At 44.3% G+C, this 20,635-nt stretch overlaps 1 protein-coding gene across 2 annotated transcripts in view; it reads left to right on the top strand.

Annotated features, from left to right (window-relative positions):
* Positions 1–17,842: 17,842 nt before the first annotated feature.
* The window catches only part of BACE2 (beta-secretase 2), a 48,659-nt gene continuing 45,866 nt past the window's right edge, over positions 17,843–20,635 (top strand). For both annotated transcript variants that reach the window (XM_030469114.1, XM_030469115.1), the window contains exon 1: positions 17,843–18,252. In XM_030469114.1, the coding sequence (XP_030324974.1) occupies positions 17,941–18,252 (312 nt within the window). In that variant the 5' untranslated portion in view covers positions 17,843–17,940. The remainder of the gene's footprint in view (positions 18,253–20,635) is intronic.

The following is a 20,635-nucleotide window of genomic DNA, read 5'->3' on the forward strand; positions in this document are numbered from 1 at the left end:
ATCAGTATTTTCACTTTTTGGACCATTATTCCTTATTACCTTTTGCTTAAAGGTATGAAAACTACCAGATACACAAATGCAATTTTTTTAATGTGCATTGATGACAATGAGTAATGAGAGTCTGCTGCATTTCTCTCTCACCTGCAGATTAGATAGTTTCATACAAATCATCACAACACTGCCTTGGAGCAAATACCCCAACACACAAACTTCCTCACACAAGAATTCCTGGTCATTTATTTAGTTGGGGACGTTTTAATTATTAAAGAGACGGAGGTGTTTTGAAATCTTCACATAATAGTCTTATATAGAAAGAGAAGAGTTGTGACAAAAGGTCCAGCCTTTTTGATGGCTACTAAGCTTCAGACATTCCTGAGGGAAAATTGAACATAGTCAGGTAACATATCTGACTGTTGGTATAGTTCTCTGACTGAAAGCTGAACTCTGCATGTTAAACTTGTGCCCTGGAACATTAGCTATAGTCCCAGCTGTATTTTTAGCACGGACACAAACCTTACCTTTTGATGTTCTGGATGGGCAGAAATAGCACAAGGCAACACGAGAGTTTACGCAAGGCTCGTTTCTATCAGGAAAAGCTAACACAATGGCCTTTTGTTGGCATGCCTCCTCATTCCTACTGAAGCAGGGTCCATTGAGATGATGCTGGCACGTGGAACACAAAAGGGAGCAGCACGACTTGTAGATCCAGTCTTTCTCTCCTTTACACAGAGACAAGGGGCCCAGGGGCACAGCAGGCAACTAAGCTTCCCTGAAACCACTCCAACTTCACACCAGGTATTGAGCAGATGTTTGCCAGGCTCTGAGCTCAGAAGGTGCATGGTCTGGTGCAGCTTCCCCTGAGGTCCTCAGTTCCTGTGATATGAGGAAATGAGTCTTTCATCTCTGTTGCCTGCAGCAGGTCACTGTTACACAATGCACTTGTGGTTTGACTTGTTTGTTATGAATTCACCACCTTTCATTCTTGTAAGGAAACTTCATGCTCTTTGAAGTGGGAAATTGTTTTGTTTTGTTTTGTTTAAGAAAAAAAAAAAAAAGACTGTTTCATATGTTTCATGATTTACTAATCTAAACTCTTTACCAACTTATACAAGAACTATGTTTAAGGTTTCCATTATGCAGAAGCATGTCTTCATTCTACAGTTCTGGGTCCACCTTCATCAAATTCTTCTGATCTCTCTGGTAATTTAATTATCTCATTTCAAAGGACAGAAGACTATCCAGGTGAATCCTTGTATGGCTCATTACCTATATCAGTTGAAGTTAAACAAGGGAGGATGTCAGTCTCACATCGTTCTGTTGCCCTTGTCCTGGTGGGAACACAACTACCCTAAACATAACAAATCACTGAATGTTAGGGGTTGGAAGGGACCTCAAGAGATCATCAAGTCCACCCACCCTGCCAGAGGAGGGTCACCTAAGGTAAGTCACACAGGAACATGTCCAGGCGTGTTTTGAATGTCTCCAGAGAAGACTCCACAACATCACTGGGCAGATTGTTCAAGTGCTCTGTCATCTCAGAGCTTTTTCTTATCTTTACAAAGAAACATACGCTCCTGTACTTTGATTTGCACCCATTACCCCTTGTCCTATTGTGGCTTGAGTTTGAGTATAGTGTTTTTTTGCAGTCCCCTCCGAAGAACTCTGAGGACTGTACCGCATTGCAGCTTAACAAATTCTCATGTAACAGCTGAACCATGGTCAGCGTATCAGCATTACTGTGTGCTCTGAAACCATATAAAACCTTAAGGAAAGCATTTAACACTGATGCACATTCTTTTTGCATTAGTTGTGGTTGCAGAGTGTGGCTGTTTCATGAAAATGAAGGTCACCTGAGACATTTTAAACAGACATTTTTCAGACAGAACAAACTGCACCTCAACTTAGATGCAGTTTTGAGTACCACAAGCAGGGTCAATCTGCTGCAACACAAAGCTATTATTTTAATCAGCATCAGCAGTTTACATTTACAGCTCTCTGAGAATGGTCCAACAGGATATGCACAGAGAGTATGTGCTTCAGTGCAGGCACAGAGATGGGTAATGCAAAAAGGGGCAGTATATTCAAGGCATTTATTTTTTCTTTAGTCTTAAAAGTTAATCCCTTTGTGCTTAGCACAGAGCTTGGTAAAGAGAGCAGCCAACAGTGGGAGAGCAACTGGTTGCGGATTATACAGAAAAGCTAACCCAGATCTGAAAAATTTACCAGAGTGCTGAAAGTGCTGGCTGATGTGTTAGCAAGGCCCCTGTCTACCATCTACACAAAATCAAGACAACTATGCAAGTTGACCTGATTACCAGGAAAAGGGTATTAGACAAGCTGACATGCTGAATGGTAGAGATTGAATCCAGAGAAACCCTGTAGAACATGAGGACTGGCCCAACAGAAACCTCATGGCATTCCGCAAGGAGAAGCACAAACTTTTGTAGCTGAGAGAAGACAGCTCCAGGCATCATGACAGATTAGGAAGCATCTGAAAAGGACTCAAAAGGATTTGAGGCGGTGGTGGACACAAGGCTGAGTAAGAGCCAACACCATCCTTGCCCTGTGCATACAGCAAACTCTACACCAGGACGCATTTGGAAGGCCATGGACAACACATCCAAGGAAGTCCCTTTCACCTCCTGGTCAGCACTGTTGAGACCATATCTGGAATAGACCATGGCCAGCTGTGGAAACCCGAAGATGAGAGACTGGCATAGGTCAGGTTCCATGAACACAGGGCCTGTGATGAGAAGCAGAGAGGAACACAACTTTAATATTGCAGACAAGGGGCTAAGGGGAGGTACCACAGCAGCTTACAACAACTTGACAGACAAAGATGACACAGCCAAACCTTTCTCTGCAGTGCCAAGCAGTAATACAGGGGGCAACACCCACATGTTACATTTTATGAGGTTTAGGTTGGACATTAGGAAATATTTCCCCCACAGGAGAGTGTGGCACATCCCTAAATCACATTGCCCAGAGAGAGGTTGGATTCTCCATCTTCAGAAGTTTACAAGAGTTGGCTGGGCAGCACCACAGTTGACCTATTGTTACAAATATTGTGACTGCAAGAGAAAGCCTGGTCTCTGTAAGGTGCAGAAGTTTTTTCCAGCCAGATTTTTCCATCATTCTATGATGCAGAAGTGACTGTGTCTCTATGTATGTAGAGACATTCATTTGGGTATCTTTCAGGGAAGCAAAATGCCAAGGGAGAGGAGGAGAGAAGACACAAGAACTCATCAGTCTTCAAGTTTAAATGCTTTGGACTGAAATGCCTAAAATCCACATACAGATTCCATGTTTTTTTTTTAAATATCTGTGCAAGAGGACGAGAAAAATAAGAATCCACTGCTGACAGGACAGAATGCCACACTGTGGCTTTTGCCCAGAGAGGTGTGCAGGCACCTCCAAAAAAAAATTAGCTTACTATTGCAGCTGGGTGGGAAGCATGTGCAAATCTCTTTCCTCCCACCCCTTAGTCCCAAACTAGTCTAATTAGACTACCTGACAATTCCTATAATTTATTGCTAATACAGCCCAGCTGTGAGTGTGCATGAACAGTCTTTCAGGGCAAGGAAGAAATTACACTTCAGAGAGGTTTTTCTCCTGGAGAATAATTTCTTCCAGAGCTACTTTGGGAGTGCAAACAATACAATACCCTGCAGTGCAGGAGACAGAAAAAGGACAGCATGTTGAGTCCAGCCTGCAGACCAGTTTCATTAGTCTGCATCCATCTCAGTTTCATCTTCCAGGGGGCCACAGGACAGACGTTTCTCAATTCAACAAGTATGTCTGGTTCAGCATAGCAGCACCCATGCATGCTGGTTGAAGCTCAGAAGCACTATAGATGACTATAGATGACAGCTCTGCAACTTGACATTCATACTAAAGAATTTCCCCATATGGGCTCAATGACTTCTGCATCTAAGGTGGTCTCCTGAGATGTCAAGGAAACAGCAGAAACCTGGCTATCAGAGCCCCTAAATTAGGTGCACTGTTTTAATAACATACTGTAAGTCACCACTGGCTGGTCTCACCTTCCAGGCTAATGAGCATCATAACACCTAGGTGAGAAATGTCCTTATTATTTAACTTCCCTATCTGTTCCTTCCTCCCCTCATAAAACAAACAAAGCCCAGGGCATCTCTGTACAATGAAGACCATAATCCCTCAGATTTCTCTTACTTAAAGCATCTCCTTTACCCTTCTGAGCAGCACTACCACCCTACCCCCTCATTCTATGCCAGTTCCTACAAACCAGTGTCATATTTTGAGTACAAGGAACTAAGCAAGAAGGGTCTCCAGACACTGAGAGGGGCAGAACACAGAGGAGTCTATTCCCTCCCATTTCCTGCCCATACTCTATTAAGATCAGGCAGACTTGAAACCCCACTCTTTCACCTGGTCCTGGCTACACTGCTGTTTCCCTGCACTCCTTTACCCCCAACTCCCCACCTGCTCTTCGGAATCCACATCCATTGGGTGCTGGGAAGAGCTGTGGACACCCCTCCTCTACTGAGTCAGACCCATCACAAGGGGCCCTCAGGCATCTATCCCCACGAGCATCGAGATCAGATTGTGCATACACATATATATTTATACATATTTGTATATTTGTTCCTTATCCCATGTGTTACTGCCTTTCCCCTGTCCTAGTAAACCTGTTTCAGTTTCAATTTTAATTTCTAACTCATCTTTATTCCCCTTTTATCTTTCCTTGGGTGAGTGGAGGGGGGGTGTAATGGAGAAAATTATATCCTCTGGTTTTTGGTCTGCCCAAAATGCTAAGCCATGACAGAATAATTGGTGCCCTACGTGGGGTACGACAAGGAGGGAACGGGCAAAACATGAGACTGAATGATGCTGGAATGATTTATGGGGAATTCTGGTTGTTGTGGTGATGGGTTGAGAGGTGAATTGTTTGCAAATAACCCATTCTCCTTTGGTATTGCAGCATTACTTTGTGTATGTGTGTGTGGGGGGGGGTTAATTTTAAAAATAATTCTTGAATATGTGATTGGCAGAGGTGAGGGGTGGAACGTTCTGGGTTGGTAGCAGGGCAGGGGTCTGCTCCCCCAGGGGTAACTCATGTAAGAAGTTTCTGCATCCCTCTCCCTGCTCCAAGATGCCTGGCCCCATCTTAGGCCAGCAGTGAACAAAAAGGTGGCCTCTGCAATTAACATATTCCAGGGGAGATGCCAACACCAGAGGAGAGCAATGCCAGAGCAGAAAGACCAAAGCCAGTGATGAGGGAGAGGGAAAAGTTGCCTGAAGATACTTCCTGTGGTGAGGCAGCAGCCTGTTCCCTGCACCTTTGGAGAATCGCTGTGGAGCAGACCCAGAAGGAGTGGAGTAGATGTTATGGACCTGCCATCTGTGAGGAATTACAGTGGAGCAGTTATGGACCTGAAGCCAGGAGAGGACTACAGAGCAAATGTTGTGGACCTGCAGCAGTGGAGGGGGTTGTTCCTGAAGTAGCCTGTGGCTCTGTGGGACACTCATGCCGGAGCAGTTTACATCTGAGGGATTGTGCCTTGCAGGAGAGACTCATGTTGGAGGGGTTCATGAAGGACTTTCTCCTCTGGGAGCCACCAATGTAAGGAAAGACACTGAGGAATCCTTTTCCCTGAAGGGTAAAGAGTAGCAGAAAACAACCTGTGATGTCCGGACTGTAAACCCCACTCCCTGTTCCCCCATGCCACTGAGGGGAAGAAGGTAGAGATACCGAGAACAAAGAAGGGATGGGTGGGGGGAAATTTTTTTAAGTTTTGTTTGTGTTTTCCTTTTGCTGTGTTTTGATTTGATCAATGATAAAACAAACTGATTTTTGTCCCCAGGTTGAGTCTGGTTTGCCCATGAGTGTAATTGGTGAGTGAAAACCTCACAGCCCTTGACCCACAAGGTTCTAGGTAGATTTCCTCCTCGCCATCCCATAATGAGGGAGGGGTAGTGAGCAGCTGAGTGGTCCCTTGCTATCAGGCAGGCTCAAACCATGACAACCAGACAGGAAACCAACTGCTTGGTCTAAATCCCTGCAGCTGTGCACCACTGAACAACACAGGAGAGCCAGCCACCCTTCCATTTTAAGCATTTTAAAATAATCTAAGGCCTGTCTCCACATGAAACAGTTTGTCATAATTCCAAGTTTCCTCAATTTGCTCATGATGGGGCCTTTTCCCCAGTAATTGTATCATAAAAATCCACCATCTGCAGTGATTTTCCCATACGGCTACTCCCCTCCCTGGTTTTCCCTCCTACTACAAAGCCCTACCCTACCAAAGGAAATGATCCTTCCTCAGCTGCCCACCTCTGGTAGGAGTGAGACGTAGTTGCACTCAGTAGTGTCAAACTCTGATTGTGATGGGAAATGAACAATCACCTGTCCCCCAAATCAAGAAGATGGATTTTAATTCTTTAATTTTTAAGTTTTTTAATTTTAGAGGACTTCATAAAATAAACAACTTTTCAAATGTTCTTAAGTAAATGTTCTTTCTTTCAGAGATGTAAAGGATAGAAAAATAGTGGGTGTTTTTAGTGCAAGGGGAGACTTGCACCAGAAGTATCTGTGCAGGATCTGAGTGTTGCATCAAACATGGAAAGACTGGAAATGAAATCAGGCTCTTAAACAACATGGTGAATCCCCAAATCAGAAATAGGTTACTTTGACTTTCACAGTTGGGTTCTGCCTCCAAACTTCCAGGCACCCATGAAGCACAGACTCGTAGCCTTTTTCTTTCTCCTTGTGGCTCATTCTGCACTTCTGACATATGTGACAAACTGTATTTGGCACATTGGATGAAAATACATAGGATAAAAAAAGGCCGGAAACTGTCTGCAGCCCAAATTACATTTAGCTTGGCCTTGAACTCTCTCCAAAATTTTACTCTGCCTTCCACATTAGGATTGCCCAATGCAGTATTTTTTTCAGGCACTAAAGAAGATGCTTGTGAGTTCTTATATCTTTGATCCCTTTCAAAAGAAGTCTTCTTATATTTTTGTCTTTCAGGGAAATATAATCCTAAAATTATCCCAGTTCTGAGCAGAAACAGAACAGTGATGAATCAGGAAATAAAAAGACCCCTACCCCTTTTAACAGTTTCCAATATGACACTTGGAGGAGGATTATCCAAAGAAGCAAGAAAAAAAAATCAGGCAAGCTCAGTACCTTGCAGGGTAGTATAGCCTAGTGAAAGAAACAAGCAATGCTAATCCATGAGAGACAGCAGCACAGAATCATAGAATGGATTGGATTGGATTGGATAGGACTGGATTGGATTGGACTGGAATGGACCTTAAAGATCTCATAGTTCAAACCCCCCTGCATGGGCAGGGACACCTCCCACCAGACCAGGTTGCTCACAGCCCCATCCAGCCTGGCCTTGAACACTGCCAGGGAGGGAGCAGCCACAGCTTCCCTGGGCAACTTGTTCCAGCATCTCACCAGCCTCACAGGAGAAAGAATTTCTACCTAATATCTAATCTAAATCTCCCCACTTCAAATTCTAAACCAGTGCCCGTTGGCTTTTCACTACACACCCTTGCTTGGAATTAAGTATCAAAACACAAACTCCTTTTAAGAAGATATTTAGACTATGGAAAAAAAGAAGTGAAAGGAATTAATGAAGAAATTCCAAAGGTCAAGATGAGAAAAGCATGGTGTAGTAAGAGGCAGAAATGAGAAAAGTTTGCTAAAATGAAAAATTTGAATTGGCAGGCAGTGAAGCAGCTGAGAAGAATAAACAGAACAGCCATAATAAGGATAAGGTAAGATTATTAGACTAACAATATGCAGTATTCAGAAAATATGGGGATCACAAGGAACAGAGAAAAGGGAAAAATCAGTCTGATTTGCATGAGTTTTAAGACATTGCAGAGAGTAGGTAGGGAAATGGAGAAACAGGCATGGATAATACAATTGATGTAGAGGAAGAAAACAAGAAATACATGGAAGGGCTTATCCATGGAATCAAAATTAAGAATCATGGTGAACTGTACTTAAAAACATACATCTGTTTTGACAGTATGGGAGAGAATGGTCCAGAGAAAAGTATCACTTTTTAAAAAAAGATACTTTCTTGGCAGTAACAAGGAAAATAACACAGATGTTGCTTGTGAGAAAAGAAAGATGAATAGTGAGAATCAGAGGGAAAGTACTTCTTGTTTTGTTATCTTTAAAGCGGTCCAATCTCTCCAAGAAGGAGATATGGGAGGTAGAAACTAAATCATTGCTGGGTATATGAGCAGATAAGAAAGAAAGAACATACCTGGGTGCCATGAGTATACCAACATCACTGGCCAGAAGCAAAAGGGCTGCTGGTAGCGTAAGTGCAAAGATAGCATAGAGATCAAAACCAATACCCTGGCCACATTGCTAAGAAAAGTGCCTCAAAACTGCTAAAAAACTGAGTGGAATCAGTTATCCAGGTTGGAAGAAAAGTGATCTGAAACCCCAGTACCCCAGTGATGAAGAAGGAAACAAACCACTGTGTCAAACACAGCAATGGTTATTTGATTCCTGAGCAGAGCAAGGATGTCTGGTAGTGGAATGACAGGGAGCAAGAGAATTGAAAGGCAACAAAGTGGCTCATCCCCTAATGCTTGAGGATTATTATTAAGGCTACACTTCTGTCCTGCAGAATCTTTTTCTAACTCAGTGCGTTCCCTACTTGATGAATTCCACTAACTTGTGTCTAGGGTTCCTCTTCCCAGAAGGGGCAAAGCAGTTATGCAGGAGGGTGAAGAAACAAAGTCTGAGAGACATAGAAGTATACCACCACCATTTTTTCAGCTATGAAGGACAGACCATCATTGTCCACTCAATAAAATTGATATTTTGACCTTATAGACTTCTGCTGTATCACAGACTGCTCTAAGGAAGACTTTGAAAACAAAGGAATGGAAGTGCTGATTGACTACAGACAAAATAAGTTATAGGTCAAGGATGAGAACAAGATGTAAGGACTTCTCTAGTTTGTTGTCCATAAAATAGATGCTTCAGAGAGCAATGTTATTGCCTTTACCAAAAACTGTTGTTACCATCTTATATTGTAGGAAACCATTTTAAAAAAGCTACTAATATTCCACAGACAAGAAGTCAATGACATTTTAGGAGAAGCAGTGTGTTGGAGGGCGTATGTCTCTATTTATTTTTAAATGTCTGCTCTATGAGACTTCATCTAGCTCAAGGTAGTGCAAGGACCCTAGGACTACCTATGCAACAGAACCCTTCTTTCAGAGACTTCCCTTTAGTATTCACAGTGCCACACAGACCTGGCAACACTGATCTGCAAGGGACAGGTGTAGCGGGAGGAGCCATTCTTGCTCCTGAAGCTCGACGAGCTGCTGGTCTCTTCCAGGACTCCAGCCACCACACAGCGCTTCCAGGGTAGAAGTATAGCAGGAAGAGCCTTTCTTGCTCCAGAGGCTCAACGAGCTGCTGGCCTCTCCATGCCTCGCACCAGAGTGAGCTGAGGTCCTCTCTGTGGGTGTGTGTTCCACCTTTATTGGCCCCCTGGCCTTGCTCATGCCCAATAGGGGCCTGTCCTAATCAGGCACAGGTGGACTCACACCCACTCACTGGCAATTCGAGGCACCTGGTTTATCTTATTTCTCTACAGACAGGTAAGAATAAAATTGACTCCCATCCATTCTTCTTCCTTCTCACTTCTATTATGTAGAGGAAAAGCTGTCTAAATTTTACAGAGGAAACTGAGAGTCAGAAGGTGTACACAGCAGTGTACAAGAGCACTATAGTACCACAATAATATGAATAAGAACTTGCACACCCTCAGAATCATGATAAAGCTGGCATGTGCACATCACCCATTACCACAGCAATGATGAGAACATTGATTTCTGTATCCCCATGTAATGATGCTGCAATATGCCTGTTGGGTCTAAACCTTTTCTGGCAGTTATCTGCAATTCTTCTGGAGGAAGAATAATGCAAGATGAAATGTAACTCTTATATAGCTTTCTTAAAGCCACTCTACTCTTATATGAAGCTTTTAACCGGAAAGAAAAGGGAGTATGGAGGGAGAAGATACGTCAGGTTGTTTCTCACATCCACATGCATCTGCAGCAAAGAGCAGAAAGAACATTCCTCAAAACTGGTAATGGGATTCTTCAGCAAGCAAATAACAGTACAAGTCTGCCCTTCTGCACACGACTCACTCTTGCAAAAATTGGTGTTGTAAGTTTAAAACTCTCCTTCGGGCTTGCGTGAGCTGCATTTCCTCAGCAGATTATCCCTGATCTCACTGCCCTTGGCAGCATTAAAGGGGTCACATTTTTACACGGCTGAACTACTTGAACAATTTCTTCAAAGTATGAAATAAAAACATTCTTTCCTTCAAAGCAGCCATGCATGCTTTCTTCTTTAGTCTGTTTGTTCAGTTTTTAAGTCAATAAACACTTTATATCTCGTATTCATTGCAAGAAAAACAAATCCTACCCTACTACCAGCATCTGTATTCTGTTTACAGTGTCAGCTGCTGAAAACGAAGTATTTCATATGTGTCTTAAATTCCCTCCTAAGATTTAAGTGCAACTCCTTAAGTTTTCTCCCCATAAAAAGTTCTAATTGTATTTGGCAGGAATAGAGTGGGGAGTGACATCTCTGATTATCTTCTGCCAAGCCTCAAAGAGCTGCCGTGCCTCTCCTCCCAGGAGAGAACCTGTACAGCAAACACCATCCTCTTAGGTAGCAGCAGCAGACGCATTTGCAAAGGTCACCTAGAAGGTGGCATTCCTGCCAACTTTACTTCAAATCCAAATGGTTATTTTGAACTATTTGAAGCAGAGTCTGCTTATACATGGTGGAGTGAACCCAAACACCATATTACAGCTCTCTTTTGTTATAAATGGTTAAGATTTACCCAAATGTTAACAGAAAACAGGAGATGGATAAATGTGTTGTTAATATAAGGTAACAAAAACTTACTCCTTTTATATGTTCAAAATATGCCACTTTAGCTTATTTAAGACCCTAGAAAGATGAAACAGCTATTCTGCAGTGCTTTTTCTCTCTGAAACATGCATTCTCATACAAGTCTAATAAGGGGGATTACCGCCAACTTCTATACCTTTTTTTTTTGTTTCCTAGCCAGATTAATAGGATTATCAGTACTATATCCTGAAATTCATATTCAAAAGCAATAGCAGCCAGACCTTTGCCATGGAGACTAGAGTACCACGAAGGTTTTTTTTTGTGGTTCTTCAGAAGGTATTAAAATGCAGTCAATAAACTCATCCAGCAGAGAGAGACTATGAAGGAAAAAGCAATGACATGACTGTAAGAATCCAGAAGGTCTAGGAGTTCTCAAAAAAAAAAAAAAAGAACAGATTCCCTTATGGGAAATCTTAATTAGTTAACAAACCACTTCATCCGAGGCATATTGGACTCATGTACTCATAGCCTCATTTACTAAGCTGTGTTTTAAAGTTACCACAGGCTCTTCTGCTCTGTGCCAACAGCCTGTTCCTGTTAACATAACACACTAACCCTGTTTTCACTGCCAACTCATGTCACTGTGCAGGCCCATTTCTCTTTTCACTGTCATAGCTCTTCTACCCATAGTCCTCTTCATGCCTGAACAAGTCCTGCTCCATTTCAGTGTGGGATCTGTCTTCTCCCAGACTCTCCTGAAAGTCCTTCTGTCACTTCTGTGGTCTCTGTCCTTGTATCCAGCAGTGCAGCACCCAAGCCCAACTCTGAAGGAAGTGGTACCGAGCCCCACACCAGGACCAAACAGTGCTCTCCAACCTGAAGGTGGAAACCAGCAAAGAGATGGAATGTGATTGGTGTGAAAGAGGCCCTTGGAAGAAATTAGCTGCTAGGCAGGTTGCCACTGAGGAAAAGTAAACTGGCTTTTATAGGATAATAACTATAACAATGCTCAAATTTATTATACCTCACACAGAGGCAGCTTTCATTTCAGTGCTTTTTTTCCACTACCTGAACATTCCAGACCTGCTACTCACACAAAAATACTCCCAAATGGACTGATTTTTTGTTAAGCTGCAGAACAATATCTTTTCCATAGAATCACAAATGTTCGGGTTTGAAAGATCATAAAGTCCAACTCTTAACCTAATACTGCCAATTCCACCACTAACCATTTCCCTAAGCACCACACCTACATAACTTTTAAGCATCTCCTACATGTTCCTCAGAAAGGCCAGGAACAAACTTGCAGAAAATAGGAGGAGTCTCTGGCATACCTGCAGCCCAAAAAACTTCAGCCTCGAGTTCAGCAAAGTTATAAGCTTCTCTGATTTGAGTTTCTGGGCATTACCAACCAGAAGACATGCAACCACAGGCTGGGTGCCTGTGAGAGTTTGCATCTCTGAAACAGCTGCCCTGACACATTGTTTCCTGAAAACAAAGAACAGCAAAAGGTAAGGATAATTACTCTTATTGTTGGGTATGTGAAACAAACGTCAGGAGACATAAATTATGAGAAGACCTATAAGCCTGCATGTGATGAGGAATAGTGAACTATTGAAAAGATAGAGAGAAACTGAAGTGTAAAGGCATTTTACACATTAATAATGTAATCAAACTTTCTAACATCATAGATACTTGTCATTTTTTTACAAAGGAATTGTAGGGTGTTGCCTTAGGACATATTTAACCTGAATCATTTCATCTACTGTCATTACCGGACAACTGTAGGATAAGTCCTTTTACTAAGTGACTTCTTTAACCTTAAAGGACCTTAACCATTTTTTAGATCTATCCTGCAGGAAATCCAACATAGCTGAAAGCAGTTCATTCTAAAGTATGTGGGAGTCTTAAAGTAGCATCTGGGGCTAGTCTACCAGTGCTGGGCAATCTGGATTGCAGACCCTGTCTGTTTATGAAAGTACCCAAGTAATCTCAGCAGAATGTGCCAACTCTCAATGTGCTGAGGGTTTTTTAAGTGCTGTTATAGTTCAGTGCATGTTTAATTTTTCATAGTTTATACATTTATAACCATTGCTGTTCGTGGTGTAGGAAGTCTCGAATCAGAAAGTCGATAGCGAATCATTTTAGAGTCCAACCCACAAATTATTTCTTCTGTTGGTGCCAGATAGAGAATAGGGTTGAGGAAGCCTGCAGAATGTTCTGAGGAGAAATAACACTTTTCTGAGAGTTGTCAGTGGATTCATCCAGAATTCTGCAGGCTGCCACAGATGTGGGGCAGAAGCTCAACCAGGTGCTCTCCCAGATGCCAGTGAGCCATACCAGGCCCATGGCCAGCAAGATTCAAACAACAGCTAATAAAACCCAGACAAAACATAGTACCAAAGGTATTAACAGTACTGTAGCATCAGGACATCCTTGACCCTAATTTCGACCTCTACTGTGTGCTGCTCTTTGACAAGCAGTAAACAAGCTGGTTTTGCACCTCTTCAAGTGGTGGCACATCACTTTATCAAGAGAAAATTCGGAATGGATGACAGGGTGTTGTGTGGGGGGGCTTGAAGAGCCAGAGGAGAAAGAAAACATTTTGAGGAATGGGAGAAAGGGCCTCATGTTTCAAATGGAGAGAAGCTCACATTCTGTGAAATCTTGCTGGGGTAGAGGACCTTGCTTCAGGTAAGATGCAAAATAGGGACCTCAGCACTCAACTGGGTTGCAGCCTCTACCATAAAACAAAGTCTTAGGATTACTTCTGAGGACAGCTCAGCCAGGCTCCACAAGTGGTCTTCAACAGCAATTAAATATGTCTTGATTTTATTTCTTTTTAATGGAACTTTGACAGAAGACAGCTGGATTATCATTTTGCATGTTCAACTGTAGCCAAAGGAATGTATCATCATGCATAAAACTAATTGCAAATACAGCAATCAAAGAAGACATCCCTACCCACAGATTCTTTACTCACAGTAAAGAGATAAACATTTGCATCTGCCACAAGACTTATTTTGGAAGAGCTCTATACATGGTGCATGTGCTCCATCCTTAAACAAGCCCCAGAACAGTCCATACCCTCACTTTGGCACAGAGCCCTAGCAGTACCACTGGAATAGCTCTCCTGGGTGGCACATCTCTCATCCCACGAGGCAGCTGGTTTGTTTGTTGCCTTTGAAGAGATTCTGCCTTGGCAAACAGGCAACAGAACCAAATCTTCTGGCCTCTTCTGCCACTTGATTGTTTACTGTTCTGTCACCTCTCAGCAACATTTCACTGGATTAGGCCCAAAGCCATGAAAAAGCTGATTGCAAGATGACTGCAGACAGAGAAGACCATTTCCCAGTCAGGTCCAGGAAGAACAAAATCTCCCCTCTTCTAGGGTTACCTCATTCTGCAAATTAACCGCTTGTACACTGCAGGTCCAGCTGGGTTTCTTTCAGTACCAGTGTGCAATTAGCAGTAAAGAGCAATCAGTCTTCTTGAAATTGAAGTATTGATTATGCTAACAGTAGGAAGACAGAAAGTAGACAAAGCTATTTTAGAACAGAAGTCTTTATTTTGTGTCCATCTGCACTAATCATTGCATAATGACAGCACAGGTCATCCCGACTTCTTCAGATGCACAGCAGCAAACCACTTCAGTGTGAGCAGTCCCCTAACAGCTTCCTCTTTTGGAAGAAGAGGATCTTTTTAGCCATCCAGAGTTCCTCTGCTCAGATCAGTTCCAGCACTGCCTCTGCCTCTTCAGCCGCCTTCTTCCTTCTTGCTTGTTTTCTCAACTGTCCTGATTTAACAACTCCCCATAGTAACTGTCCTTCTGACTTAGTTACCTTGTCCATAACACAGAGCAGCTGCATTTTTATGATGTGCTGTAATCTGTAAATAGTGGTGGAAGGCTATGTTATAGAGACATATGTTAATTCACTGTCAAGAAACTCAAGGTTTAAAGCCCCACAATAAATGCAGAGCTGGAGCAAAGTCAGTATTTTCCTGACTTAATTCACGGAATTTATATATGAATAAATGACCTATTCATAGGGGCTGATATTTAAAGATTATTATTATTTACTCAAATAATACTCAATTGGAATAACAAAAATACAAAAAATGTGATTATTCAAATACTCTAGAAAACAAGGAGTAAAACCATTTCAACTTGTATCTATTTTTAGTGCTTAATTTATTTTCTGTATGAAATACAGAAAACAGACAAATAAATTAATGTTCATATTGACTGGAGTGGCCTTAATTGCATATAGATGATTTCTTCTGCCATGAATGTTTTTGATATAGTCACTGGGAGGACTCTGGGAGGACTTCATAATGTCTTCTTTCAAAAGCAGTTGTTTATACTGCTCTTTTAAGGCCCATCCCTTCCATTGTTTATAAATACACTGGGACTACTCACCTGCATTTGGCACAGTCTAAGCCTTATCAGATCCTTAGGTAAATAAAGGAGCAGACAAGGCAAGGCAGAAACCTCACAACACGCTATTGCATGAACACAAGCCCTGCTGGGATGATGTGATGGGAGGGCAGAAAGGTTACACACACACCACTTCATATGCAGCAGCTGTCTGATATGCATTTACTACAAGATTTATCAAGGTCTGTGGAAAACAGGACAAGAAAGGAGAACTTACAACAAACAGTATGGATAAAAACAAGTTTTGTCTTGAACACCTGAACCGTATGCTGTATCTTCTATACTTTGAAAACTCTATACTTCTTTTGACTGATACTGCTTTACCCAGAAGTATGGTAACGTATCTTAGCAACAGTGACAAGAGGGAAGACTTACTGTACTGTAAAGAATTAAAACAAAATGTATATAGCAGCTGACTGTTATAAATACATCCCTGCCACTCTGAGGGGGTGTTCAATTATGCTTCTGATTACTTTTCACACTTCCTTTTTCAAAGGGGCGGGGCTATTTCTTTAGTTTCCAGCTCACCCATGAAGAGCTCTAAGCCTTTTAATTCCCCCTCAGCTTCAGCTCCAACTACACAGGCCTTACAGTATACTCTGTCACTCTCCCAGCTACATTAGAAAAAGCCATTACTGTAGCACCCTGGAGACAGCCTCTTCGTGTGAGCCATGCTGCCACTCCCTCAGGTGTTCAGTAGTCATCAGCCTAGAGCAGCCTTTTCCAGCTCTGCCCAGAGAAGGTGAGACTAGACATACAAGAACTGCAATATTTCACGTTCCTACTTGTCAGGCAAATAGATTGCTCTGCAGCAGGGGGGGAAGTATGCACGATTTCACCTTTTGATAAGATCTGTAGTTTCCCACAGGCAAAATAACCTCCTCAGATCAAGCTTCCTCTATGCTCTCTACCCAAGACCTCAGCCAGGTCAAACCCCTTGAAGACTTCCCACTTCCCCAGCTGCAGCAAAGTGAGGTTAAGAGCATGACAGCTCTTTCCTCGTCTTACAAAGAGCCCCATGGGCAACAGGGATGGGGTCCATGTCCACCTCCTGCTGTGGAGGCAGAGGAAGGAGATGAACTGTACCAAAGGCACTGAACTGATCTAAGGGAAAAGCTACAAAATGAGAGCAGAGGTGCCAAATTTTGAGTAATGAAGACCTCAGAATACTGAAATATCAGTGGGAAAAGTGAAAACACCTTTTTTCCCTCAGGAAGGGCTGGTTGATTCCTGTATCTTTTCAAGGATTATCCTCTGCGAGAAACTGGCAATAGCTACGAATAACAACCTCACCTAGGTACACTTTAGCAAATAGTTTCCTCAGCCATTCCTCTGCCATTCTGGCAGTGTACACTAGTACTGTCCACCTCCTAGGTGTGAAGTACTTGTGAATTTTTCAGATGACTTATTCCCACTCAAAGGAAGGGAGACAGGGAGCCCTCACTGTTTACTCTCAGAGGAGGGGGCTCAGTCGATGCAGCTTGCAAATTTACACACAAGGACAAACCAAGTGGTTGCCTAGGACATCAAACTGGTCAGAAGATCTAAGAGTGTGCATGACTTAGGCTGATATTTTTCACTACTACAAAGGAATGGGAAGTGTGTGGGGGGGGGGGTGGGAGTGGAGGGTGTTGTGTGCGTCAGGAACAAACAAACATGAACTGATTCTGGTTAGACTTTCCCAGTGTTATTTTTCAAGCCTTTTGGACTATGTGCTCCATCTAATGATCTATCTGGCACTGTCATTAATTCAGATGTATAATGGATTAATTCCCTCCTAAGCTTTGCCACCCTTTCCAAAGGCCGCACTGGACTGGGTGTCATTAATTCCCTGTGCGATGGAGGCATTTGAAGCCTCGCAGGCTTTCTAACAAGCGGACGTTTTTCCTGCCTCCCTCTTACTAGAACAGCAGACGAATTTACACACACACGCACACGCACACCCGCCCGCTCCTCACACCAGGCGCCACCGCTGTGAAATGCGGCTGCTGCCACCCGCGCCACGGCCACCCACGGCATCCCCGGCTCCGCGCTCCCACCTCCTCTTCATCCTTCCTCCTCCTCTACCCCCTGCCTAGCTACAGCCTCCGCTCCTGCGGGCTCCTGAGGCGAGCGGCGCCGGAGCCCGGTTCCGCCGGCTGTGAGAGTCGAGTCGCCGATGCGGGAGGGGCCCGGAGCCCCTATCCTTGGCCGCCTCCCTTCGGCTCGGATCCCCGCTTGCTCGCCTCGCCGCCCTTCCTTTGAAGGCTTTCGGAAACTTTTCTCCCCAGCGTGCCGTCACGCTCCGTTAGCGGGGCTACGGGCTGGGCCGAGCCGGGAAGTTTCTCCCGCGGGCTCCGAGGCCGGAGCAACTTTCCTGCGCAGCCCCCGGGCAGCAGGAGCGGCTCCGGCTGCCCGGGGACCGTGCGAGAGAAACGCGAGGTGGAGCTCGGTTCGGGGGAGGGGGAGATGAAGCTGGGGCGTGGGGAAGCCGCTCCCTTATTCTCCTTCCTCCACCTCCTCCTCCTCCTCCCCCTGGCTGCTCCAGTCTGGCAGCCAGGCGGCCGCTGCCTCCGGCTGGAGCGGCTGCAGTTGGGAAGCGTCCCCCAGCCCCCGCGCAGTCGCCGGGATGGGGACGCCACTGGCGGCTCCCGGCCTCCTGTTCCTCCTGGCCGGCACCGCCGGGTTCTGCCGGGCTTTCTTCTCCATACCACTCCGTGTGTCCCACCCGGCCGCCCCCGGCGGGTCGCCGCCCTCCCCGGTGGTGCTGCGGCCGGGGAGCGGCAGCCGGCAGCAGGATCCCGTCGGCGGCGCCAATGGCTTGGCCCTGGCCTCGGATCCCGGCGGCACCCTCAACTTTTTAGGGATGGTGGACAATCTGCAGGGGGACTCCGGCCGTGGCTACTACCTGGAGATGCTGATCGGGACGCCGCCGCAGGCGGTAGGAGTGGGCCAGGGGCTGCAGCCTTGGGGGGTGGGGGAGAGGGTGCCCAAACTTCTCCTTGGTGGGCCGAGAGTCTGCCGCCCCCCCAGCCCAAACGCAACTTTCTCCCGCTGCTCGGTGCTGGCGCCTCCCCCGCCCCCCCCTTCACCCTCCCCGATGACTGTGCCCGGCGCGGGGGAGCGGCGGCAGCGGTGATTCCGCGGGCCGGGCGGGAGACGCTATCCCACCGGTATCCCCTCTCCCTCATCCCCCCTCCCCCAGCCCCTCTTAGCCCCCCGGAATCTTCGGAAAATTCTGGGGATTTGGATTGTCTCATGCCTCTTTGCTTCGAAGCGAATCGCTCCGCCTGTCGAAATAACTGTTTTAGAGTCACAGGGTGTTTGGGGGTTTTTGTTCTTTTATTTTTTTAACATGCATTGCCTTGCGATTGGGTCCTTTGAGAGATCCTCCTGGTGCCCCCGGCAGAATCACTCGAAGTCTCCTTGCGAAACTAAGTGATGGCTAGGCACAATCTGCCTCTTCTTTCGGGAATTCATGTGTTATTCATTAATAAGACAAAGAACGTGTGCCTTTTGAATACTGTTTTCAAATAGACCGTGTTTCCTCGATTCTCCCCTATCTGCCTTCGCCAGCATTGCTGAAGTTGTTTTTTTGTTTTTTTTTTCAATGTAGTTGCTCTTTCATCTGTGTCATGAGATCCTAGGAGGAGCCGTGCTGAGCCGCTGGTGGGGATGACTAGTCAGCTGAGTGGGGATTAATTTCCTGAAAGCCCTCGGGGCTTTTCCGTAGAATTTAGTGTTTGCTTCGAGGGTTTAGGTCCTTGCACTCCCAGAGTACACAAAAACATCCTTTTTCTTCTGCTTCAGCTCCTCTTCGTAATAAAAAGCCTACGAGTGTCGAAATGCCTAGCCAACAGGGAGTGTTCACCCGTTGTTACATTTTTGAACTTAGGTGAGCTTTCTTTTTTTACACCCTGAATGTAAGAAGATTGGCCACATTGTCACTCTAATTGAAATGTATGGCGATAGGATCAATACATATATTGGAAAAGGGTGGCGTTGTTTTATGAACAATAAATGGAGTTTAAAAAAAACCCCAACAAACTAGATCTGATGTGGCCAGGTGTGGTCCGATAGCCACAGAGGCCATGAAATAATTTTTCCTCTGTGCCGTGAGTTGCATATTTGGCCAGTTTTATTAGTGTGATATTGTGTGTGCTTCATTACTCCAGGGAACATTCAATATTGGTTTCTGACAGAATCAAGATACCAGATTTGATTGGACTAATATTCCAATTCAGCACGTCTTAAAAAAAATCAGGTAGAAAAAGCTACTATCAAGCATATCATCTTCTTACATGTCTAGGGGCATTCTGAAATTGGAAGAAATGGAGAAAATATGACAGGTGGCTGGAGGTCTAAGAGGGAGAAATGTGCTGCCCTCAGTGCACCTGGAGGCTTCACTTACGCTTAACAGCTAGTATTACTTCTATTACATGTGATGTAAGGTTTCAGATACACTTGCCTCAGTGTAATCTAGTTGCAAAAAAAAAAAATCTAGTTGCAGACTGAATCTAGTTGCAAAGCTTTACTTTTTTTAAACTAGTTCTGAGCTCTTGCAAAGTTAATTATTTAAAAGATAGCCACTGGTGTTTAGCACATGTGAAGTTTTATTCATGAGTAAGCCCACAAACGTTGTAAGGTTAGAAATGCACTTGTTGTTTCCAAAATCGGATCTTGGTGTGTAGTGACTCAGTAGAGTGAAGTTAAAATGTGTTCTCTACTTTTGATGGAGATTAATTTGTCTTGTTTCCTTCCTGGAACTGGAAGACTTAAAAGATCATAAATATGCTTGTTGTTTTTCTACTTTGCAATGAATAGTATAAAGCTGCAAAGTTGCTATTGGCTAGTGGAACTTGAATCTTTCACAGGGCTGCTATTAAAAGTATCTTGATACTGTCAAGTGTTGGAATTGTGTTAATCTGCTTGTATAACTACTACTCCAACTAGTTAGTGGAGTCAGAGTGGGCCACAATCAGGTAGAACAGTGGAGATGTCTATTGTTGATGTAAATGTTTTTCCCAACCTTTGCCTCATGTCACAAGATGCAGTGTAAAGTGGTGCTTGGACACCCTCCTTTACTCTTGCACCTCTCTGGCATGGGTCTTTTGCTCAAGCCGACTTCCTCCCTCACCCAGACCTCTTTCAGGACAGCCCAGCCTCCACATTGAGCAACGCTGCCCTGATGTTTTGAGAGGAGGAAGATGGATACTGGTAATGAGGAAGAGTTGCAGAGCAGCAGCACAGTCAGAGCAGAAAGGTGGATAGCAGAGGTGATGCTACAGGTGGCGTCCCAGAGAGGGGATGGGTAAATGTAGGCA

Source organism: Calypte anna, chromosome 1, assembly GCF_003957555.1.
Source record: "Calypte anna isolate BGI_N300 chromosome 1, bCalAnn1_v1.p, whole genome shotgun sequence".
Lineage (NCBI taxonomy): Eukaryota > Metazoa > Chordata > Aves > Apodiformes > Trochilidae > Calypte > Calypte anna.